The 26,785-nt window shown below is 43.3% G+C and overlaps 1 protein-coding gene and 1 non-coding gene across 2 annotated transcripts in view; one reads left to right on the forward strand and one right to left on the reverse strand.

Moving 5' to 3' along the window:
* Window positions 1–26,785, reverse strand: part of LOC110534031 (serine/threonine-protein kinase PAK 3) — a 54,593-nt gene that overhangs the window by 25,954 nt on the left and 1,854 nt on the right. The window contains exon 2 of the mRNA XM_021618666.2: window positions 1,310–1,503. Coding sequence (XP_021474341.1) covers window positions 1,310–1,481 — 172 coding nt within the window. The 5' untranslated portion in view covers window positions 1,482–1,503. The remainder of the gene's footprint in view (window positions 1–1,309; window positions 1,504–26,785) is intronic.
* Window positions 8,969–9,022, forward strand: LOC118937071. The gene has a single exon (XR_005034467.1). It is a non-coding gene; the product is annotated as a U7 small nuclear RNA (small nuclear RNA).

Genomic DNA, 26,785 nt, shown 5'->3' on the forward strand with positions numbered 1-26,785 from the left:
TGCAGAATGCTGTGGTAGCCATGCTGGGTAGGTGTGCCTTGAATTCTAAATAAATCACAGACACCTCCTCCCCCGTGCTTCATGGTGGGAACACACATGCAGAGATCATCTGTTCGCCTACTCCGCGTCTCACAAAGACACGACGGTTGGAAGCAAAAATCTCACATTTGGACTCATCAGACCAAAGGACAGATTTCCAACAGTCTAATGTATATTGCTTGTGTTTCTAGACCCAAGCAAATGTCTTATTATTATTGGTGTCCTTCAGTAGTAGTTTCTTTGCAGCAATTCGTTGTTGTTTTTCTTTTCTTATTTGAGATAATATGGACTTGGCCCTTACCAAATAGAGCTATCTTCTGTATACCACCCCTACCTTGCCACAACACAACTGATTGGCTCAAATGCATTAAGAAGGAAAGAAATTCCACAAATTAACTTTCAACAAGGCACCCCTGTTAATTGAAATGCATTCCAGGTGGCCTCATGAATCTGGTTGAGAGAATGCCAAGAGTGTGCAAAGCTGTCAAGGCAAAGGGTGGCTACTTTGAAGAATCTCAAATATAAAAAAAATATATTTTGATATGTTTCATACTTTTTGGTCACTACATGATTCCATATGCATTATTTCATAGTTTTGATGCCTTCACTATTACTCTACAATGTAGAAAATAGTACAAATAAAGAAAAACCCTTGAATGAGTAAGAATGAGTGTTTCCAAACTTTTGACTGGTACTGTATATAAATGTCATTTTTTTGTTTTACATTTTTAATAAAAAACAGTTTTTGCTTTGTCATTATGGGGTATTGTGTGTCGATTGAAAAAACAATTATACATTTTAGAATAAGGCTGTAACCTAACAAAATGTAGAAATGGTCAAGGGGTCTGAATACTTTTCCGAATGCACTGTACGTTGAAATCGGTATCATTATTCTTGAACAGTGATTTTCAATATTATTTGAATAAGAACTGTTTTTACAAGGATTATATGACTCTAGCAACTTTTATATAACTGAGATTGTTTCACTTTTTTGCCGAGGGGAGAGCTAAAAATAAATACAATACCCATATCCCAAATTGCATAGCTCAGAGAGGGCTCCTAACCCTAATAAAACAGTGATGTGACTCTATCACTGATCAATGGGTTCCTTGTTTTCACTTGACCTCGTGAGCCAGTGAGGATGTCTCGGGTTTCGTGGAAACCCACAAGAACTCCAGGCCTAGCTATTCATATTTAGGTGACGTGGTCAGGACATACTCAGGGCCCTAGTTCTATACTATAGTAAAGGGTGATGCAGATGTCTACTCACTCTTGTCTCCTCCAGGGAAGATGGAGCGCAGGCGAACCTTCTTGTTCTTCTCTTCAGGAGCCATTGGGAGAGGTTTGGAGCCGTGATTCACTGATGAAGAGTCTCGGGAACTACTGTTCATTCTCAAGGGAGGGGCTGGCGGTTTCTCTTCAATATCGACACTATCGGACATCTTTAGTAACACTCACAGTATCCTAGGACGAAGGGGGAAAACAAGAGAGAGGGAAGTTTAGCATGAGGCTATGATAAAGTAAGCGATTCTTAGGATCAAAGTGGAAAGAGAGAAGAGAGCCATGCCTACAGGCTCTCCCCTGAGATAGCAAAATATACTCGAAAGCCACCACTCCCTCTGCACACTGCAGGCTTTAAACAGATCAACATCCATCCCACATTTCAAAAAAAATAAATCATTCCAAATAACTGAATCAAGAAATTTGAGGAATGTTGTAATGGTTTTGAACTTGAGTACAATTGCTGTAAGACTTTGTCAGGAGTTCAACAAAACTCTACAAGGTAATAGTCTCTGGATGGCTGTCTGTCTCCCCCTCACTGTGTAATGTTCGCTGTCAGTAGAGGCATGAGCAGCCTCAAGCCAGCGTGTTTTAAATCTCCACGGGTCACAAGAAGGGCTCTCTCTGTGCTCCGGGGGGGGGGGCACAAGATCCCATAATCTGTCTTTACTTAGACCTACAATTTCCTGTCATAGTTTCACTCTCTGGTTCCTAATATTTTTCTTGAAGGAAGGCCTCTGTGTTCAGGAACTACTCTGTGTAATGTTTTAGATCTGCCGTGTGCCAGAGGAAAAAACAATCCAATCACAAGATTTAGAGACTGGAAAACATCTAGCTATAAAACCATGTTCACATCTGAATGACTACATTCGACAGAAGCTCCAAGTAGATCACAGATCTTTGCTGAGATCATCGTCCGCTGAGATGATGGAGAGAAACTGACAAGAAAGTGTATAGTATGGAGACTGCAGCCCATCGACTTATATTCATCTAGGGGGAGATAAATCCACTAGTACACATCTGACTTCATTAGGAAGCATCTGTAAACAGACAATTTAGTCCTCAGCATAGTCAAACTGTTACATCCCCGATGTAAAATCCTGGACTACTGTACTATTGCAGTTGCAGCCAGTACGGTATTTTCCATGTGTAGCCTGATCATCAGAGATTCAACCAGGCCTCAGTACAAACAGGCGCTTCCAGTTATTAAAACACACTTGACGTTCCAATCGATCTATGTTTTATGTAGGCCCACGACGAAACATGTTTCAGAAACATATCTCGCCATTTGCAGTGTATGTCACATTGTGTTCCATTACGTTGCTATGCCTGTTACACGTCACACAACATCCTCTCAGGCATCTCTGTACCTAAATGTGAATGTGTGAGGCGGACGTTTGGGCCAGCGATTTAGAATGTGTGTTATAGGGCATGGCTGCTCAGCTGCAGCAAGGGTAGGGCCCAGTAAGGGTAGGGCCTAGGTTAGGGCAGTAATATAATATGAAGCAGAGGCTCCAACAGAGTTTCTTATTTTTCTCTGCTGCTCTCTTACATTGTTATTGCAGCTGTGGGCTTTTGAAGCCCTCTCCTGGAGCATCAGGACCAGGGTAATATCATGAGAGTGACAGGAGCATGCTCCGCATAGTAAACAGTAGGCCCTCTAGGAATGGCAGCAGCATACAGGACAGTAAGACAGATCTGCAGCTTGCAGTAGAGCACACCCCTAGTTAGGGATTCCAACTACATCAGGAACATTGACCTATTTAGGTCATGTGGAGAGGGCTCCCGGATAAAGATGGGATAGCCATCTGGAAGAATCTATGGGGATTCATCTGTGCAAGTTAAGGTTAGGCTCAAGACAGTATACTCATTGTCAACCTGAACCCTGTTGACTACAGTTTGAGATGAGGAAAACAGCTACAGATTCAGTTAAATTAGGGTAATTCCCTCTCCCAATGTAACCAAGTGAAAGTCAAGGAAGCGCAACCTTCAAGAGACAGCACATTCTTCTCAGGCTGTTAGAAGGACGCGAGCTAATGAGCTGTCTGGCGCTGGAATGGTGTCCAATGACTTTGTTCGACTGTGAAATCGCAACCGGGATATGGAGAGTGAGCGCTGGGCTACATGTTTAAAATCTCTCATCCCCTCCCTCATCCTCCATCTTAGGCTCTTTTCACAGCCTCGCCCTGGAGGCCCATCATGTGATTTACAGTCCAACAGTCTCAGGGCCACGCAGCCTCTTAGACTGGAGACCTACATTAGTGAACAAAAGCCACCAGGCAGCACAGGATTCACTCCCGGACCACTTGCAAATGTCTGTGTGTGTCAAATCAAATCGAAGCTTGTCGGTCGCGTATACAGCTTAGCAGATGTTATAGCTGGTGTGGCGAAATGCTGATGTTACTAGCGCCTAAAAATACAGTAAAACGTCAAACAAGTTCACAAATCATTTTAATGTAAAAAAAAGAAAAGAAAAAGAAAGTACAACAAGAAATGAAGAATGAATGTCGGGACGAATCCAATTAACAAACCAGATAGCACTGTAACATTAATCAAAATGCAATCTATATGCACATACAGAGGATGAATTTACACCAGATATACTTGTCACGGCTGTTGAAAGGAGAGGACCAAGGTGCAGCGTGGTGAGTGTACATTTTCTTTTATTTAATCAAAATGACACCGAACAAAACAATATGGTTCTCAATCAGAGACAACGATAGACAGCTGTCTCTGATTGAGAACCACACCCGGCCAAACACAAAGAAATAGAAAACATAGAAATAAAGAAACTAGAATGCCCACCTTAGTCACACCCTGGACTAACCAAAATAGAGAATAAAAGCCTCTGTATGGCCAGGGTGTGACAATACTAAGAATTATATGTACATTAGTAGAATCCAGTATATGCGGTGTGTAAAAGCAGTGTAGCTAAAAACAAAGTACAGTAGTATAAACATTAGAATGAGCGATGTCGGGAATACAGTATTGAAAGAGATGGAGACCTGCACACTGTCGAAAAATTTAATAAATCCAAAACTGAGGCTTGAATGCAATTTTTTTGGGATGTTTATCAGAACATCATGGTGCCCCCAAAAAAATCATAGTGCAAGAAAGGGCATAAATGAAATGTGAAAACAATCACAAGCGTTGCAGGAATACAGTTTTTGTGAAACATTGTGAAACGGGAAGTGTCCATTGGTTCAATGTCTCTATGACATGGGACAGCAGTGTTTGCTGTGTGTGAGTGGGTGAGTGTGTATGTGTGTGTGTTTGTGAGTATGAAGTGTGTGTGACAGCTTGTGTGTGTTTCATGTGAGTGAGTGAGCATCACCTGGTAGACGGCTAGTAATCGCTGTTCAACAGTCTGAAGGCCTGGTAATAGAAGTTGTTCAACAGTCTGCTGGTCTGGTGATAGAAGCTGTTCAACAGTCTGAAGTCCTGGTAATAGAAGCTGTTCAACAGTCTGATGGTCTGGTGATAGAAGCTGTTTAACAGTCTGAAGTCCTGGTGATAGAAGCTGTTCAACAGTCTGATGGTCTGGTGATAGAAGCTGTTCAACAGTCTGAAGGCCTGGTGATAGAAGCTGTTCAACAGTCTGATGGCCTGGTAGTAGAAGCTGTTCAACAGTCTGATGGCCTGGTGATAGAAGCTGTTCAACAGTCTGATGGTAAAATAAGCTGTTCAACAGTCTGATGGTAATATAAGCTGTTCAACAGTCTGATGGCCTGGTAATAGAAGCTGTTCAACAGTCTGATGGCCTGGTAATAGAAGCTGTTCAACAGTCTGATGGCCTGGTAATAGAAGCTGTTCAACAGTCTGATGGCCTGGTAGTAGAAGCTGTTCAACAGTCTGATGGCCTGGTAATAGAAGCTGTTCAACAGTCTGATGGTCTGGTAATAGAAGCAGTTTTTTTGTCTCTCGGCCTTGGCTTTGATGCATCTGTACTGACTCTGTCTGTCAGACCGTAGCAGAGTAAACAGTCTGTGGCTCAGGTCCTTAATGATCTTTTTGGCCTTCCTTTGTGCTGTAAATGTCCTGGAGGGCAGGCATCGTGCCCCTGATGATGCGTTGGGCTGACCGCACAGAGCAATGCTGTTTGAGGGTGGTGCAATTGCCATATCAGGTAGTGATGCAGCCCACAGAATCTGTGGACGCTCGTGAAGGTCCTGGGGTCATGCCAAATTTCTTCAGCTGACTGAAGTTCTAGGGGCGCTGTTGTCCTCACCACGCTGTCGGTGTGGTGAGACCATTCCAGGTCCTCAGTGATACGCACACCAAGGAACTTTGAAGCTTTTGACCCTATCCACTGTGGCCCATCAATGTGGATGGGAGCATGCTTCCTCTTCTGTCTCCTGTAGTCCACGGTCAGCTCCTTCATTTTGTTGATGTTGAGGGAGAGGTTATTTTCCTGGCACCACTCCACCAGGGCCCTCACCTCCTCACTGTAGGCTGTCTCATTGTTGTTGCTAATCAGGCCTAACACTGTCGTGTCGTTAGCAAACTTGATGAGTTGGAGTCGTGCTTGGCCACGCAGTCATGGGTGAACAGGGAGTACAGGATGGGGCTGAGCAGACTCCCCTGTGGGGCCCCCGTGTTGAGGATCAGTGTGGCGGAGGTGTTGTTGCCGACCCTCAGGAAATCTAGGACCCAATGGCACAGGGAGGAGTTCAGACCCAAGGCCCTAAGCTTAGTGACAAGTTTAGAGAACACTACGGTGTTAAAAGCTGAGCTATAGTCTAAAAACAGGATTCTCACATAGGTATTCCTCTTGTCCAAGTGGGATAGGGCGGTGTGCAGTGCAATGGTGATTGTGTTGTCCGTGGATCTGTTGGGGCGGTATACAAATTGCAGTGGTTCAATGGAGGTGGAGGTGATATGGTCCTTGATTAGCCTTTCCAAGCACTTCATGATGACAGAAGTGAATGTGTGAGGGTCAATAGTCATTTAGTTCAGTTACCTTTGCATGCTTGGGCATAGGAACAATGGTGGCCATCTTGAAGCAAGTGGGGATGACAGACTGGGATATGGAGAGGTTGAAAATGTCCGTAAACATTCCAGCCAGCTGGTCTGCGCATGCTCTGAGAGTGTGGCTTGGGATGCCGTCTGGGCCAGCAGCCTTGCGAGGGTTAACACGCTTGAAGGTCCTACTCACGTCAGCTACAGAGATCGGAAGCCCGCAGTCCTCTTGAGCAGCGGGGGTCCAATTCGGCGGCTCTGTGTTGTTTTCCTCGAAGCGTGGGAAAAAGGTGTGCTGTTTTTCCCTTTATAAGCAGTGACACTCTGAAGTCCCTGCCACATACGTCTCATGTCTCAGCCATTGAATTGCGACTCCACTTTCTCCCTGTACTGTCTTTTCGCCTCTTTGATTGTCTTGTGGAGGTCATAGGTGGTCTGTTTGTACTCCGTCCATGTTTCCAGTCACCTTGCCGTGGTTAAATGCGTTGATTCTTGCTTTCAGTTTTGTGCGAATGCTGCTATCTATCCAAGGATTTTGGTTTGGGTATATTCTAATCATCACTATAGGAACAACATCTTCTATGCACCTTCTGATGAACCCAGAGACAGAGTCAGTGTATTTGTTGATGTTATTCCCAGAGGCGGCCCGGAACATATCCCTGTCCACATGAACAAAACAGTCTTGTAGCATGGATTCCGATTGGTCAGACCAGCGTTGTACAGACCTTACCACAGGTGCCTTTTCTCAGGAGATAATGGAGTTGGCATTTGATCGTGAGGTACTCCAGGTCAGGGGAACAGAAACTCTTAAGGGTTTTGTACATTCCTACAATCGCACTATGAGTTGTTGATTTTAACATACTCCTCCGCCTTTGTTTTTCCCACAAAGTAATTTTTCCTAGTCCATGCGATGTCTGGAAAACCCTGATGGCTGTATAGCCTGATAAAGGCCCCTCCCCCAAAATCCAAGTCTATGTGAGGCAGTTAAGTTAGTCTCTTGTATTTATCTGGTAGGTAATCAGCGCTCTGAGCTTGCAAACTTTATTTTCCACAGACTGTACATTAGCAAGTAATATACTAGGAAGCGGAGGGTGGTTTACCCTTTTAACTTAAATCGGACTAGTACTAAAGCTCGCCTTACCCTTCTCCGGCTGCATCTTCTTGGAAAAAGGGCTCCAGTGATGAAAGGAACTGCTTCGGGTAATCCAGACAAAGGATCCAGCTCCGGAAATTCAAACTTGTGGTGAGTTATCCTCGATCTGATGTCCAGAAGTTCTTGTCATTCATAGGACATAACACTGGAACCTTTCTGTTCAATTAAAGTAAAAAATAACACTAAAATAAACAAAAGCCTGCGAGCTAGCAACAGGGCGACCATCGTTGGCGCCATCTTGTTCCAGGTTTCCCATTTGAAGTGCGTGTGCGTGTGTGTGCCTATGCGTGGTATGGATGCAGATTTTAAATTATTTGATTATTCGACTAATATCATAATTTTTTTAAATTATCCGGATAGTAATTGCTATTGACTCTCGATGAATGGCAGAGGTAAACAGAAGACATGCTGCTTTTCTCCAGTGGTTTGGCTAACAGCAACAGTGAAAGAAAGGTAATATTTTCACCATGATGGAACTGATTCTGTAATAAGTTTTTCTGGTGAGTGTTTTGCGTTCTTAAAATAGGCCTAATGACAACAGCGGGTTAACAAGGCAGGGGCAGAACAACAGATTTTTACCTTGTCAGCTTGGGGATTTGATCTAGCAACCTTGCGGGTTACTAGTCCAAAGCCCTAACCACTAGGCTACCTGCCACCCCCAAGTAATTGATCACTAAAATACGTTCGTATATCCGGATATTCAATTAACCGCGCCCATCCCTACTGTAGTGTGTGTGCATGCGCGCTTGAGTGTGTGTGGATTAGAAGCCTTTATCTAAATGTTTGTGGAGAGTTTGTTACATCATCAAGCCTCAGCATGGGAAAACAGTTTGTTAGATTTAAGTCAGATCATTCCCATGAGAAACCCCCTGATTTATGTCTGTCAGAGAGGTAGACAGAGGTGGTTCACTCACAGTGTGGGGAGATGGGCTGACTCCACCTCATAAAGCAGATAAGTGCTGCAGTGTGTGTATGTACAGTATATGTGTGTGTAAGTGAGTGAGAGAGAGGGTGTGTTTTCAGTGATAAGACACTAAAGTAGCCTTGTCCCTGCCCACATGAAAAAAATACTACAGTTTACTATAGAATACAACAGTATTTACTATAGAATTCTGCAGTAAACTGTAGTCAATTGTAGAATACTATACTGCACAATGTAGTATCCCTCGATCATGTGCATTACTTACCATAGAATTCTGTAGTAAACTTTAGTAAATTGTAGAATACTATACTGCACAATGTAGTATCCCTTGATCATGTGTAGAACTTACTGTAGAATTCAGTAGTAAACTGCAACATATTATCCTACACACTGTAGTAACCCTCGATAATATAGTACTCAGGCCTACTATAGAATTCTGTCGTAAACTGTAGTATACTGTAGAATACTATAGTACAGACTGTGTCGATATGCTCATATTTAATTTGCATATACCCCACCCATTTCTCTCCCCCATTGCCCAATTTGTGCCCCCCATGAGTGAGAAACCTACATGCCAAGTATTGACCATATATTGTGTTGCCTACAGGTTATGGAAATGTCCTCTTTTAGTATATGTCCAGTAGGTTTCCTCAAGGAGGAAGACCCAGTTCTGTGTCAAAGATAGTAAAACAAAAACACTATAGTAAATACTACAGCAATGTAAAAACACTGCAGTATATACTAGCATATACTATAGTTTGTTATTTAGTAAACAATAGTATTTTTTTTATATGGGTGGGACTGAAACAGTCAACACAAAGCTAGTTCCTACACTTGTTTGGGTGTGGTGAGTCACGCTACAGTATATTCCCCATGTGAAGCAGTTTTTCTGGATATACCTGAATGCACATGAGGGCTTCTGTTAGATTGTGTCACTCTCCCCACGAGGAGTGAGAGGTCGTTAGTTTCACTTTTACAGAATACAGGACTGTCTGTCTCCCGACCTGCAGTATGGTTACCCTGCACACTATCTGGGAACAGCTTAGAGTACGGCGTTAGATTGATCACAAGCGGCTAACGCTACCCGGTATCTTTGATCAGAAAAGATCAACTGATTTCCAATGTCTCTAACCTAACTTATTTACTTGATCCTCTTCGTTCCTGGAGGAACTTAGGGCCCGTATCTCTGTCCTGTTAATCATGAAATATTCCATGCTAGACTCAATAGCCTACCTCTGAGAAAGATATCAATCCTGTGGTTACCATGATGTCATCAGTCATGGCCCTTGTTACGTAAAAACAGGCGCCATGTTGAGAGATCGTCTATACTGCCTTGTGGTAAAACAGTTGTGCTTTTCATTAGGTCACTATTAGCAGTGTTGTACTATGTTCATATCCAGCGCCCAGACGCAGGCCTTATGTGACCATTACAGTAATAACACAGACCAATCAGGTCCCTTATCTGGTCAGCCAATCAAAGTGAAAGGAAGTTCAAAGCCTTCCGCCCGCAGGTCATTGAAACAACACTTGCGAATGCATCCCATTATTCCTCCACAGACAGACAGGGCCACCGGGCCACAGCACAGGGCTTCATCGATGGCACCTCTGACTCATGGTCCTCTACAAGGACTACATCATCAAGACTACACCTGCGTGTAGGCCACAGGGGCATATTCATGAATATGATGATTTGTGTCAACAACCGCAGGCATTGGGGTCTGTAATATCAAGCATACTCAATGAGTACTCTATCTATTCATCAGGGAACGCACAATACACTATACTGTAAATACTGGGAGCTAGAATCAATGCACTAGAAGTGAAAGGATAAGTACATAGAAAGTAAAAGCATTTGCACTGTTAGTTAACTATATCTCTGCTGTACACGTATGATGTCATCAGCAGGTTGACTGCAGGAAGTTCCCTTCTTTTCCCTCCCCCATGGGTGTGGCCCTCTGGCTAGTCACATGACTAATGGATGCTTTAGTACTGCTGAGTGGTCAGTGTCCACAGGGACAGCTAAAGATGGACGTATCACAGGCGCCCATACATTCCTTATCCTTCACTGACTGTAGGGTAAAACACTGACCTATTTATTGGGCAACGTCAGCAGACTGACAGGCAGGGAGGCAGTTAGTGTACTTTTCACTGTATGAGTGCACTGCCCTTAAGGAGCATCTCCTGTTTCTCCATCTCTGATCCCATCCAACATTTAAAAAAAACAACAGCACGGGCAATCAACAAACAACACTCTTTTTTCTATGTACACGATGGTAGGGTTAGATAACAAGAGGTTTTTTGTAATGCTTAAATATGTCAACTGCCCAGGGGGGAAAACATAATCGCTCTGTCATCAAGAGACTTCTCTCTGTGATTCATCAATAAATAGCGCAATACTTAATTTAAAAAAAAAATGTATTCTGGTTGGATTATTCATCATACGCAGCATCGTCAAAATGATACCATGATGCCAATTTAAGACCACAAGCTGTGGGAAAAAAAGGCAGAAAAGTAGCAACGGGGACATGAGGCTAACGTGCCTTAAATTGCCCTTCCTCTTCTTGCTCGGCAGGGCTTGCATTACGGTTGCCATCTTGACAGAAACAGGACTGTACACGTGTCAAAAAAGCCACAGGGAGCCAGCACACACACCACTGCCTACTGGCTATACAGTACACGGCCCACCATTATCCCAGATATTACTGGGGATGTTTCCTATTCAACTATTACTATATCCATGAAGAGCTGTTATTTTCCCTGCTCTTTGGCTCTGATCAAACATGAATGCTGAAGTTCCCCGGCTAAAGCAGGAGGAGCTGTAGAAGGACTGTGATTTAGAGCTGGCCCAGTGATGTGGATGAGGATTGGGGGAGGGCTGGCTGTAGGAGCCTGCCTAAGTTGAGCCTCACTGAGCAGGATAGGCAGGCTCAGCCTCTAGATCTGGCTCAGGCTCATGGCTCTATGCAGCATTACGGCTGGTGCAGGGGAGGGGGGTGCAGGCCAACTGGGGAATGGGGTCTGTTGTGGACGTTGAAGAGGCATATCCAGTTCTGCTCTGTTACAGGGGGGAGCTGTTAGGATAACCAATCATCACCTCTTGAGACTAGGATGACTAGCTGTGCAGAATATTTCTGCAGGATTGGAGTATTTCCGATTGCTTTTACGTAGCTCTGAAAATGTTGGACGACAATAAATCCCTATTGTAATTTTGTACATTTGTATTCGGACACACGTTACTTCAAAGCCTATAAAATGACGCGTCAAAACAACAGCCTTGTTCTCCATACGCTCTCTCCTCACAGCACAGGGGAGGGCGCACAGCACAGACCCTGATCACAGCGGAGAGCAGACCACCACACACAGGCCAAACCACAGCAGATGTCATCTCTTTAAAGCCCAAACGCTCACCTCTCGCGTGATTTCCCTGTCAAGGTCACCACGGAAACAGAAGTCATTGAAGGAATGAAAATATTATTTTATCCTCCTCTTCACTTGAACAGACAGAGAGAAAACAGTCCTGGGATCAGCTGACAACAGCAGCTCTCTTTGATGGAGCCAGGGCCAATAGAGGGACCAGTCTCAAGGTAGAGAGCTCCAAAACTCTCGGAGGTCCACACTGATCCACTGGGTACAAACTATAGGCTAAAGTTGTATTTATTTTTGTACAGTAAATGCTACCTCATGTCCATAATGTAGAGATAATCATGTAAAAGGGAAATGTACGTGAACAAGTAAGTTCTTAGATTTAAACTTCTTTCATTCAATTCCCTTAGAAATGTAATAGATAATTGACTCCATGTGATTCTGATTCTGTATAATCTGTCTTTCTGTTCCTCTGACTGATATATCAGTCTTTCTCCCTAGAAGCTCCACCTCCTCCCAGAATTCCTTCCTGAGTCCCCCCTCCTCTAGGTGCTGCTGGGATACTGGGCCTGCTTTGCATACAGCCGCTAGACCTCCATTAGATTCACAATGAGCCACAGTTCAACTGCAGCTCAGAACAGGTGGCAGGTGGGATGTGGTGTGTGTGTGTGTGTGTGTGTGTGTGTGTGTGTGTGTGTGTGTGTGTGTAATTAACTCTTCTTACTCTGAGATCCCAGTGAATCCCAAGGTCATTCACTACAAAGCAAGTGGAGTATTAATCTTAGCGATAACCCTAACCAGCTGACCAACTAGAAGTGTTCCATTTGCTCATCTGATGCAAAATGAACTAAAAAGACATAGAAGTATTGTGTCTATACTCAATGACCGCTCAAAATCATTTCCCACAAAATAATAAAATAATAACAGGAAAATCATTCCTGACATTTCTTCTGGGTCAGTTGTGTTAAAGTGATCTCTTTCCATGGGTAATACTGTTCACTCGTAATACTGGTATTCACACAAACACACAGCTGTTTAGGGAGTAGGTATTCACAGAGAGGAGATTCATTTGGAGGGGGATGATTTAGTAAGAGCTGGAAGAACCCTTACACCGGATCATCGCAGCTAGCTAGCTGCTATCCGAATGGCTACTCCTGGCTAATGTCTCTGTCCCGAAGCAAGCACCAGTTAGCCTGGAGCTAGCCTCGAGCTAGGCCCCTCTCTCAGCTAGCCGATTGCTGCCGGCACACACTCCGCCCGACTAGCATCACTACTCTGGACAGTTCTGACTTAGAATATGTGGACAACTACAAATACATAGGTGTCTGGTTAGACTGTAAACTCTCCATCCAGATTCACATTAAGCATCTCCAATCCAAAATGAAATCTAGAATCGGCTCCCTATTTTGCAACAAAGCATCCTTCACTCATGCTGCCAAACATACCCTCGTAAAACTGACTATCCTACCGATCCTTGACTTCGGCGATGTCATTTACAAAATAGCCTCCAACACTCTACTCAGCAAACTGGATGTAGTCTATCACAATACGATCCATTTTGTCACCAAAGCCCTATATACTACCCAGCACTGCGAACTGTATGCTCTCGTTGGCTGGCCCTCACTACATATTCGTCACCAAACCCACTGGCTCCAGGTCATCTATAAGTCTTTGCTAGGTAAAGCCCCACCTTATCTCAGCTCACTGGTCACCATTGCAACACTCACCCGTAGCACACACTCCAGCAGGTATATTTCACTGGTCATCCCCAAAGCCAACACTTCCTTTGGCCGCCTTTCCTTCCAGTTCTCCGGTGCCAATTGACTGGAACAAATTGCCAAAATCACTGAAGCTTGAGTCTTATATCTCCCTCTCTAACTTTAAGCATCAGTTGTCAGAGCAGTTTACTGATCACTGTGCCTGTACATAGCCAATCTGTAAATAGCACACCCGACTACGTCATACCCATATCGTTATTTATCTTTTTGCGCTTTTGCACCCCAGTATCTCTACTTGCACATCATCATCTGCACATCTATCACTCCAGTGTTAATGCTAAATTGTTATTATTTCGCCACTATGGCCTATTTATTGCCTTACCTCCCTACTCTTCTACATTTGCACTGTACACTGTACACATCATTTTCTATTGTGTTATTGACTGTACGTTTGTTTATCCCATGTGTAACTCTGTGTTGTTGTTTTTTGTCGCACTGCTTTGCTATATCTTGGCCAGTGAGTGAGTGGGCGTGCAAGCTCGCGTGCGAGCGAGCGATTACAGTCCTACGGTACCTCTTGGAGGAGTGGGTTATTCTATGGTTTTCTAAGACCCTACACATTATTCAGTGTTCTTAGCACACTGTGAACCTACTATACAATTGGCTATGGTGTTGAAAGAAAACAGCTTTCAAGGGGTCTCATTTCAATATAGCGACACCAACTTTCGTAGTGTGTGTTGATTGATAGAACAGACCTAGCTATATAGGATTTGTATCAAACCCTTGTCTGCTCACAGACCATGAACCGAGAGCTGTGGGGCTACTAAATCAATCAAATCAAATTAAAATGTATTGGTCGCATACACATATTTTGCAGATGTTATCACAGGTGCAGCAAAATGCTTATGTTCCTAGGTCGAACAGTGCAGTAATACCTAACAATACAAAACAATACACACAAATCCCCAAAATAAAAGTCTGGAATATAGATAAACAATATATAGACTGCGAGTTTCAGAAGAAAGTTATTTGTTGGTAGTATATATATATATATATATATACAATATATATATATATATATATATATACTACCAACAAATAACTTTCTTCTGAAACTCGCAGTCTATTTTTGTTCTGAGAAATGAAGGCTATTCCATGTGAGAAATTGGCGAGAAATCTGCCATTTCCAGCTACAATAGTCATATACAACATTAACAATGTCTATACTGTATTTATGATCAATTTATGTTAGTATAATGGACAAAAAATAGCTTTTCTTTCAAAAACAAGGACATTTCTAAGTGATCCCAAACCACATTATATATATATATATATATATATATATATGATGTGTATAGACAGTATGGACAGTATATAAATAGAAAAGGTGTGTACAGCAGTAGTTATATAGCATGATCCTTGAATGAATATATACTAGAATACATATGAAGTGGGTAAAACAGTATTTAAACATTATTAAAAGTGATCAGTGTCAATGACTGTGTTACGCCTTCTTCACCACATGGTCTGTGTGGATGGACCATTTCAGGTTGTCAGGGATGTGCACACCGAGGAACTTGAAGCTTTTCACCCTCTCCACTGTGGCCTCGTCGATATGGATGGGGGCATCCTCTATCTTCTGTCTCCTGTAGTCCACGATCAGCTCCTTCCCTTTGTTGATGTTGAGGGACAGGTTATTTTCCTGGCACCACTCCGACAGGGCTCTCACCTCCTCCCTGTAGGCTGTCTCTTCGTCGTTGGTAATTAGGCCTAACACTGTTGTGTTGTCAGCAAACTTGATTGAGTTGGAGACGTGCGTGGCCACGCAGTCATGTGTGAACAGGAAGTATAGGAGGGGGCTAAGGAAGCAACCTTGTGGGGCCCCCGTGTTGAGGATCAACGTGGCAGAGATGTTGTTACCTACCGTCAGGAAGTCCAGGACCCAGTTGTACAGGGTGGGGTTCAGACCCAGGGCCCTGAGCTTAGTGATGAGCTTGGAGGGCACTATGGTGTTGAAGGATGAGTTGAAGTCGATAAACAGCATTCTCACATAGGTATTCCTCTTGTCCAGATGGGATAGGGCAGTGTGCAGTGCGATGGCAATTGTGTCATCCATAAATCTGTTGGGGTGGTATGCAAATTGTAGTGGGTCTAGGGTGTCGGGTAAGGTGGAGGTGATATTATCCTTAACTAGCCTCTCAAAGCATTTCATGATGACAGAAGTGAGTGCTACAGGGCAATAGTAATTTAGTTCAGTTACCTAGGGAGGACTGGTGGCAGTCCTCCCCAGGTATCTTTCTTGGGTACAGGAACAATGGTGGACATTTTTAAGCAAGTGGCGACAACAGACTGGGATAAGGAGAGATTGAATATGTCCGTAAACACTCCAGCCAGTCGGTCTGCACATGCTCTGAGGACGCAGCTTGGAAGGCCGGCAGCCTTGCAAGGGTTAACCTCTCTAGGGTAGGGGGCAGTATTTTGACATCCGGATGAAAAGCGTGCCCAAAATAAACTGCCTGTTACTCAGGCCCAGAAGCAAGGTTATGCATATAATTGGTAGATTTAGATAGAAAACACTCTAAAGTCTCTAAAAGTTTTAAAAATATGTCTGTGAGTATAACAGAACTGATATGACAGGCGAAACCCCGAGGACAAACCATCCCCCCCAAAAGAAATTCAGCTTACCACTATTTTCAATGGCTAGTACTATAATTATAAGCCCAAGTCCTCCCAAATTGCAGCTCCTAGGGCTTCCACTAGATGTCAACAGTCTTTAGAAAGAGTTTCAAGCTGGTTTTTGGAAAAATGACCCAGATATTGTAGTTTTTCTAGGTGGCTCCCATTTTGGCTGTAGTGTTTCCAAACGCGTGGAGGAAAGCGCGTTCTTTCTCATTAATTTCCGGTAATGAACATACTATTCTCCGTCTTAAATTTTATAGTTTATTTGCATATTAGGATACCTAAGGTTTGATTATAAACGTTGTTTGACTTGTTTGGAAAAGTTTATTAGTAACATTTGGGATTCATTTTGTATGCATTTTGATGGAGGGAAACTGAGTGGATTATTGACTGAAGCGCGCCAGCTAAACTGAGTTTTTATGGATATAAAGAAGGACATTATGGAACAAAAGGACCAATTGTGATGTAACTGGGACCTTTTGGAGTGCCAACAGAAGAAGATGATCAAAGGTAAGGCATTTTTATATCGCTATTTCTGACTTTCGTGGCTCACCTGCCTGGTTGAAATATGATTATCATGCATTTGTATCCAGGGCGCTGTCCTCAGATAATCGCATGGTTTGCTTTCGCCGTAAAGCCTTTTTGAAATCTGACACGGTGGCTGGATTAACAAGAAGTTAAGCTTTATTTTGATGTATAACACATATTTTCAAGAATGTTAAATATTTGAATTGAGTATTTTTGAATTTCGAGCTCTGCAATTTCACCGGATGTTGGCCAGGTGGGATGCTACCGTCCCACGTACCCTAGAGAGGTTAACACTCTTAAATGTCTTACTGAAGTTGGCCATGGAAAACGAGAACTCAGAGTCCTTGTTAGCGTCAGTGGCCTGTGTTGTTAGCTCTGTGTTTTCCTCAAAGCGGACGAATAAGGTGTTTAACTTGTCCAGGAGCGAGGCGTCAGTGTCCGCGATGTGGCTGGATTTCCCTTTATAATCTGTGATTGTCTGAAGTCCCTGCCAAATACATCTCATGCCTGAGCTGTTAAATTGTGATTTCACTTTGACCCTGTACTGTCGCTTTGCCTCTTTGATTGCCTTACGGAGGACATAGCTGATCTGTTTGTACAAGTCTATGTTCCCAGTCACCTTGCCATGGTAGTTCACACTTTCAGTTTTGTGCAAATGTGGCCATCTATTTACGGTCTTTGGTTTGGATAAGTTCTAATCGTCACAGTGGGAATAAATCCTCTATGCGCTTCCTGATGAACTCTATCCCTTAGTATTTGTCAATACTATTCTCAGAGACAACCCTGAACATTTCCCAGTTCATGTGATCAAAACAATCTTGAAGCATAGATTCCGATTGGTCAGATCAATGTTGAGCATTCTTTACCACGAGTACATCCTGTTTAAGTTTCTGCCAATAGGAGGGGAGGAGCAAAATGGAGGCATGATTTGATTTGCCAAAGGGAGGGTGGGGAGGTCCTTTTAGCTGTCCTGGAAGAGGGAGTAGCAATGGTCCAAAGTTCTTGATGAGCGAGTAGCACAGGAGATGTGATAGAACTTTGGTAGCGTTATCCTTAGATTTCCCTTATTAAGGCTACAATAAATGCAGCCTCAGGATATGTGGTTTCCAGTTTGTGTAAGGTTCTGCTTTTCTTTTCTTAGTCTACCTTTTGTTATTTTTCTTTGTGTTCTTGAACGTAGCCCTGTTTCTTTGTGTTCTGGAACGTAGCCCTGTCTTTCATTTCTGTTCATTTATTTCACCGGTGTTCATTTCTCACCTGGTCTCATCAGCTCCCTACTTAGTTCAGTTCTTTCTGTTTGTATGGTTGTGAGGTATTGTTTGTTTTTGACTGCCTACCTGTGTTTGACCATTGCCTGCCTGTGACCCTGATTCCTGCCTTCTGCAAAGGCTTAATAAACATCTGCCGCGCTCTGCACGTGAATCTACACCTTTTTCTCCCTGAGTGTTCAGTGCAGAATACCTCACCCAATAATGGAATGGAATCAGCGACGCTACAGTGGTGCCTAACCCAGCAAGAGGAGCATTTATGGAGGAAATTTGACATCTTCTCTGCCAGCCTATCTCTACTCCTCCGATGCCAGGTATCGTAACTCATAGCCCTCCTTCGTTCATATCCATGCCTGGACAATATGACGGTTCACCTGGGAAATGTCAGGGATTTCTGATGCAATGCAGCAAATACATTGAGCACAACCCACTAACTTCGCCACCGACAAGAGCAGGGTGGATTTTGTTGTGTCTCTACTCACAGGCAAAGCCCTGGATCAGGCCAACGCCATATAGATTGCCAACAGCACAGAACTCGGATCCGAGACCCATTTCCACACCCTCTTCAAAGAGGTATTCGATCACTCTCCCTCTGGTCGTCCTATAGGAGACCTCCTCATAGAACTTCAACAAGAATGTAATACAGCGGCCGAGTCTGCCCTCGAGTACCTCAACATGGCTGCAAGGAGTGGATGGAATGAGGCTGCTTTACTTACTGTCTACTGAAGAGGGTTCAACAGGGAGCTTCAGGCGGAGCTGGCCTGTAGAGGTGACCTTCAGGATTTAAATCAATAGATTTGTATGTCCATCTCCATCGACCACCTCATTGCCAAAGAACCCTGCCACCCAGGAACCTGAAACCTTCTCTTTCCATGTCATCCCGTCCGAGTCTTCCTGAGCCCATGCAGTTGGGCCCTGCTCTTCTCCCGTGTATCGAACGTCAAAAGCAGATCCAAAAAGGGCTCTGCCTATATTGTGGAGGGAAAGATCATCTACTCAGCCATTGCCATGTTCGCCCCCCACGGAGAGATGATAAAGGTCCCCCCGGTTTCATTTGTCCTTCTTCTTTGTCCAGCTTCTTCTTCGTTGGGAAAAAGGATGGTGGTCTTCGTCCATGTATTGATTATCGTTCCTCGAATGACGTCAAGAACCGTTTCCCTCTTCCTCTGATTCCAGCGACCCTTGAACAAATGGGTCGCACCAACATCTATACTAAACTCAACCTGCGAAGTGCATTTAACCTTGTCCGTATACTTGAAGGCGACGAATGGAAGACGGCCTGTATCACCACTCGAAGGCACTACGAATACCTGGTCATGCCTTACCAATGCCCTCGCCATCTTCCAATCCTTTATGAATGAGGTTTTCCAGGATATGTTCAACTGCTTTCTCATTGTCTACATTGATGACATCCTGATTTACTCCAACTCCCTGAAGGAACACATACAGCACGTGCAAAAAGGTTCTTCAACAGCTCCTTGACCATAACCTTTATGTGAAGACTGAAAAGAGCACCTTCCATGTAACCTCTGTAAACTTCCTCGGCTTCGTACTTACACCTGGAGGGTGCATTTGATGGTGAGGTATTCCAGATTGGGAAAACAAAATAACTAGAATATCTGTACGTTATCACAATCACACCATGAGTAGTTAATAATGCAACATACACCTCCACCTTTCCTTTCCCCTGTAGAGTTCTTTCATCCTGTCCGCGCGATGGACGGTGAACCCCACTGGCTGAATGGACGGGGACAGTATATCTGGAGAGAGCCATGATTCCGTGAAAAAAGAGTATGTTACAGTCCCTGGTGTCTCTCTGGAAGGAGATCCTCGACCTGAGCTTGTCTACTTTATTTTCCAGGGACTGAACGTTAGCAAGTGATATACTCGGAAGTGGTAGATGGTATTCATGCCTCCTGAGTCTGACTGGGAGCCCAGCCAATTCAGTTAAGTTGAATTTCTAATCGAAATGTTGGTAAATGACCGGCAATCTAATATGTGACTCGCCACCTGGATTTGGTCCTATGTAACAAAATTTAAAATTGTGTTTTTTACATTGGATAAAATTAGAGACAATGAGAAAGTAATTATGCTTTGAAAGTTAAACTTTGAGAAAATGGCCTGTGAATGTTTTGGTACACCTACTGGAGAGCTATTCTTTGTTTACACACATTCAGCATCATTCACACTCTCTTAAGCCTTAGCCCCACCCATCTCTTTAAGGATTCACAGTGTAGTAAACAACCAAAGATTTCAAGACAAAAATGGTTGAAAGTACTAGCAAAAAGTAGTAGTAAACATAAACTTGATCTAGTCCTTGGCCTATATCCTAATCTGACTTTGGTGCAGGTCATGTTGTTCTTCACATTACCGTCTCTGGTAAACACACATAAAATCTAAAGTGTATTTGTCACATGCACAGGATACAGTTACATTAGCTAAAGAGCCACAAGCTGAAGTTACAGTGCCTTGCGAAAGTATTCGGCCCCCTTGAACTTTGCGACCTCTTGCCACATTTCAGGCTTCAAACATAAAGATATAAAACTGTATTTTTTTGTGAAGAATCAACAACAAGTGGGACACAATCATGAAGTGGAACAACATTTATTGGATATTTCAAACTTTTTTAACAAATCAAAAACTGAAAAATAGGGCTTGCAAAATTATTCAGCCCCCTTAAGTTAATACTTTGTAGCGCCACCTTTTGCTGCGATTACAGCTGTAAGTCGCTTGGGGTATGTCTCTATCAGTTTTTCACATCGAGAGAATGACATTTTTTCCCATTCCTCCTTGCAAAACAGCTCGAGCTCAGTGAGGTTGGATGGAGAGCATTTGTGAACAGCAGTTTTCAGTTCTTTCCACAGATTCTCGATTGGATTCAGGTCTGGACTTTGACTTGGCCATTCTAACACCTGGATATGTTTATTATTGAACCATTCCATTGTAGATTTTGCTTTATGTTTTGGATCATTGTCTTGTTGGAAGACAAATCTCCGTCCCAGTCTCAGGTCTTTTGCAGACTCCATCAGGTTTTCTTCCAGAATGGTCCTGTATTTGGCTCCATCCATCTTCCCATCAATTTGAACCATCTTCCCTGTCCCTGCTGAAGAAAAGCAGGCCCAAACCATGATGCTGCCACCACCATGTTTGACAGTGGGGATGATGTGTTCAGGGTGATGAGCTGTGTTGCTTTTACACCAAACATAACGTTTTGCATTGTTGCCAAAAAGTTCAATTTTGGTTTCATCTGACCAGAGCACCTTCTTCCACATGTTTGGTGTGTCTCCCAGGTGGCTTGTGGCAAACTTTAAACAACACTTTTATGGATATCTTTAAGAAATGGCTTTCTTCTTGCCACTCTTCCATAAAGGCCAGATTTGTGCAATATACGACTGATTGTTGTCCTATGGACAGAGTCTCCCACCTCAGCTGTAGATCTCTGCAGTTCATCCAGAGTGATCATGGGCGTCTTGGCTGCATCTCTGATCAGTCTTCTCCTTGTATGAGCTGAAAGTTTAGAGGGACGGCCAGGTCTTGGAAGATTTGCAGTGGTCTGATACTCCTTCCATTTCAATATTATCGCTTGCACAGTGCTCCTTGGGATGTTTAAAGCTTGGGAAATCTTTTTGTATCAAAATCCGGCTTTAAACTTATTCACAACAGTATCTCGGACCTGCTGGTGTGTTCCTTGTTCTTCATGATGCGCTCTGCGCTTTTGACGGACCTCTGAGACTATCACAGTGCAGGTGCATTTATACGGAGACTTGATTACACACAGGTGGATTGTATTTATCATCATTAGTCATTTAGGTCAACATTGGATCATTCGGAGATCCTCACTGAACTTCTGGAGAGAGTTTGCTGCACTGAAAGTAAAGTTCTTAGTAAAGTAAAGTAAAGTTAAAAAAGTTTGAAATATCCAATAAATGTCGTTCCACTTCATGATTGTGTCCCACTTGTTGTTGATTCTTCACAAAAAAAATACAGTTTTATGTCTTTATGTTTGAAGCCTGAAATGTGGCAAAAGATCGCAAAGTTCAAGGGGGCCGAATACTTTCGCAAGGCACTGTATATGGATGAATGCTTCTCCCTCTGCCATGGTTGCCCTAAGTTTGAAGATGTTATCCAGATAAAGTTGTTTTATACAGTAGTCTTCTTTCTGTGTCCTCTTAGAACTCTATCCGCATTTGGCATTCATCTCTCTGCTTCCACTGGGCATTCCACTGATTTCAGAACTTGGTCAACTTCTTTCATGACAACGACACCGTTTTTTCACTTACAATGTCTGGTTCAATGAAAATGTTTTTACCTAAGTCAGGGATTTCCTCTTTGATTCATTTTCATAGTCAGAGAGAGTCAGCGTGGCACTATCTTCCTCCAGAAAGTAGTCCATCACAACGTTTTCCCACTGAGCTTTGTCGATAGCATTATTAACTGCAGGGCAGCAATGTTGAGAGCAGTAGCCAAACCCTTTTCAGTTCTTCATGATATCTTTCAAAAAAAGGCGCGGTAGACAGGATTATCCACACATACTTAGCAGCTCATGTTATAGACAGAAGCATGCTACATGGCATGTAAAGCTAATCCATTATCTCAGCCAATCATGGCTAGCGGGAAGGTTCCTGTATTTTTTTTTACCTACTATCCTGGCGTTCCAAACACCATGCTCTATGTAATATTCTCACTTTATGCTCAGTTGAGCTACAGAGGACCATAAAGTGAGAATATTACATTTTTGAATATGAATACATACAGTATGTCCCAGATACACGGTTCACATTTGCATGCACTATCCTACTGGATTTTTTTGAGTGATCATGCTGTTGTGTTCGCCTCATGTTGGGATTACAAAGAGATAATCATATGCCAAATGGATTAAATATGGACCTGGTGTAACTTGTATGTGAGTAAACGGTCATGACATTTGCCAGTGACATGGCTTGATTTTCTATCCGCTGCTAAATAATGCTTTGTGATTGGTTTGAAGGGCATTCTAGAGTGTGCATTATTATAATGCACGGTATATTGGCACGGTAGAATTCAATGGCTATAGTTCATTCTTACATGTTTTCTTTGGGATGCTTTTGAAAGCAAAAATCGAATTGAAAACATTATTGGTATTGTTGAATTAGATTCTCATAATAGCAAGCTAGGATTGATGGTTTGGTTAGCTAGCTAAACTAACAAGTCTGTTTGTTTGGTTACCAAGGCAACTACTGTAGCTATATTAAAATTGCTTGCTACTTCAGTGGATGTTGAACATTTCTACTGGCAAATTAACACATTCCTAGTGGCAAATGTGTTAAATTATAGCCATGGTATAAAAGGGATAATCAACTCGGGGCTCTATGCGTTCTCTGGACAATAATGCAACTCAGCGTAATGTCAGTTCCACTCTGCTAGCGCTTTGTGGTCCACGCCGTTCATTGTTTTCCATAGAACGCATAGCCCCTCGTTGATTATCGCTTACTTAACCAACGAGCTAGCTACGGTTTAGAAACGTCACATTTTAATTGAACAAGGTGTTAATATGTCTTATGTCAGTATTAGTAACAGAAGTTACCCTAAAAGTAGTACCGTTGTGGTATTTTGAGTGCTATGTGTTATGTTGCTGTGTCTATTATTAGTGGTAGTTGTATATATAATCACATGGCACGGCAGTCGGTGGATGAAAGTAGGTCTTGTGGAGTGGACCTAAAGCTAATGGGAGTCTTTCCCTCTCTCGCCATATAAGCCATCATAGTCAGTCAGTCAGTCAGTCAGTCAGTCAGTGAGTCAGTCATCGGGCCTGCTGTAGTACAGGAACAGATTGGGGCCGATACTTCATTAACCCCATACTGTCATTGGCCAGCACCAATTTTCTCTGCCACCAGTCCTCCCCGTAATACCACAATGAGAGGAAACAATCATTGTAGATTTTGAAATGAAAAGGGAGCTTTCGGAATAGCATGGTTAGCTAGTAGTCTGATGGTGGCATGGTTACATCTGTGAGGTGCTGTGAAAACTGTCCTCTCCTTGCAGGCTGGGAGTCTGACCACAGTGTAGCCGATGTGGTCTAGTAAAATGTGATATTGGTTAAAGTTCAAACAGGTTCCCATGGCGGCCGATGACTGATCTTTACTGAACTGGCCCTGTCCTCAAAGACACCATTGTGCATACAGTCCATGTTTGCATGACACAATGAGGGGTGGCAGGTAAGTACTGTAGATGAATGTACAACAAACCATAAACACACCCAGACATGCACGTGAACACACACCAACAACCAGCAACAGACAGAGAGCATGAAGATTGGGGGGGGGGGGGGGGGGTCAATGTGTCAGTGTGTGAGTGTGCTTCCTACACCCTCCCTCCACCCCCACCTCTCTCAGTCAAAATGGCCAGATGGCTCTCAATCCTCCATGCTAATCCAGTACACAGACCATGGCCCTGATATCACCTAGCACCACAACACTACAGCTCCACACACTACAACACTGGAGCACAGCACACTATACTACAACACTGGGGGCACAGCACACTTCTTAAGACTAGGCCATTTCACTATTACACTCTGCTCAAAGTGTTACTAACCTACTCCACTCTGGCAGAGCACATTGCCCACTGCCCAACAGTCGTCAGCACCAGAGTGTTATAAGGCTTTACGTTACTATCCTAAGCAGACGGTTGTAGGCCTATTTGTATGTAATATCACATTTCAGATGGCCAGCTGACAGGCAGCAGGCAGACACAAGGCGCTGGGTCTTCTGGAGCTTTTGTAAGCAGTTGGCTGAGGTGATGTAAGAGAAGCCCCATGTGTTGGGTTACATTCACCGACCAACCGCCATACTGTCCTGTCCTGAAGTAGCACAGCGACCTGAACACAGCGCTATACAGCACACACACACACATCACAACCCTGATTGGACAAACAGCCAGGCGACAGCCAACCAGTAGGCTAGGTCGGACAAACCTGTTGTTTGTTTATGAATAGACTAGTTCAGGCAAATATACACACGGCTCCTATTCTGATCTCATCTCTTATTTCACTCGTATAACTGACCTAAAAAAATTTGATATGTTCTGATCTAAATCTGGTTGCCTCTGTTGGTCCGAGAGACTACTGAATTAATTGTGTCTTAAGTCACGAGGAGCATACAGTATGTGGTTAATGTGTTCAGGCCTGGAGGTGTGAGGGGTCAATGAGGGTGAGACACATTGAGCTGCACTGGGGAAGTGAAGTGAACAGCCAGTGTCCTCTCTTCTGCCTCCAGGAGGTTAATGTTGGGTGCTGGATGCTAACGCTAATGCTAACGCTAAATGCTAACGCGAAATGCTAACTCTAGCTAGCTACTTTTACACAAATTATTGTTTTCCTATGGTTGAGAAGCATATTTTGAAAATCTGAGATGACAGTGTTGTTTACAAAAGGCTAAGCTTGAGAGATGGCATATTTATTTCATTTCATTTGCGATTTTCATAAATAGTTAACGTTGTGTTATGCTAATGAGCTTGCTGATAGATTTACACAATCCTGGATACAGGGGTTTTTTCATAGCTAAACGTGACGCAGAAAACGGAGCGATTTGTCCTAAACAAATAATCTTTCAGGAAAAATGAATAGTTCAGTTTCATGAATAGTTAACGTTGCGTTATGGTAATGAGCTTGAGTCTGTATTCACGAACCCGGATCCGGGATGGGGAGATCAGAAAGGTTAACCACCACCATTCTTGTCCTGCAACCTCCTCATCCAATCACAGGTATCCTGCAACCTCCTTATCCAATCACAGGTGTTGCATCCTGAGCCAGAGAGTGGACCTTTTTGTACAGCTGCAACACTGGGCCTTGTTATTCTGGTGTCAGGAGAAGTTGTGTTTATTTGGATGGAGATAGACACTGCTGCTCAGTGATCACTAGCCTGGGCTTGAGCACAAAGCAGAAACTGTCAGTGGACTCCTCTACATCCAGCTCCTCATCAAGCCCCCGTTTACACAGCCTCCCTCCTGTGGGGATAAGCCTCAGCAGCACCACGCACAGTCCTACTCTTCAATAATGACAGCCCTCACTGTCACACACGTGCACACATGTGCACACACACACAAAACTCCCCTCATCACTGTTTATCCTTCTACTCTGCAAAGGAAAGCCATGCTCTTGCATGATTATTCAGATCTATACCAGTCGAAAACAAATTATTATTAGCCATGGCTTTTGGATTTATTCACACTAGGGTCAAATATAAAGCATTGACATACTAGAGCTTGTGAAAAGTTCCATGTCATTTCATGGAGGAATGGCTTGAATTGTGAGGAGGACCATACCATTTATTTTCATAATGAGACAAATCTATTGTTTTTCTACCCAAGGTTGCAAAGGAAATGTTGTGATCTATTTAATAAAGACAAGAGACCAGCACAATGGATCAAATATTGTGGCGGTATAGCAGAAACAGCTGCATTTAGTGGTCAATACCTGGTACGTTCACACTATATGGCAAATAATGCAAGCGAAAAAACATCCCCAGATTCACAAGGAATACATGACATAGTATGGACAAGCAATTCTCCAAGCCACAGCTTCATACTGCTTATCAAATATACTGATACTGTATACTGGTTGTTGTGGTGGGATTGGCATGGGGTGTTAGGGGCAAGTGAGTGGCTTTTGACACCTATGTGAGAATGCTGTTCATCGACTACAGCTCAGCATTTAACACCATAATACGTACCTGTCTGTCTGTCTGTCTGTCTGTCTGTCTGTCTGTCTGTCTGTCTGTCTGTCTGTCTGTCTGTCTGTCTGTCTGTCTGTCTGTCTGTCTGTCTGTCTGTCTGTCTGTCTGTCACTCTGTCACTCTGTCACTCTGTCACTCTGTCACTCTCTGTCACCCAGCAACCA

Source organism: Oncorhynchus mykiss, chromosome 10, assembly GCF_013265735.2.
Source record: "Oncorhynchus mykiss isolate Arlee chromosome 10, USDA_OmykA_1.1, whole genome shotgun sequence".
NCBI lineage: Eukaryota > Metazoa > Chordata > Actinopteri > Salmoniformes > Salmonidae > Oncorhynchus > Oncorhynchus mykiss.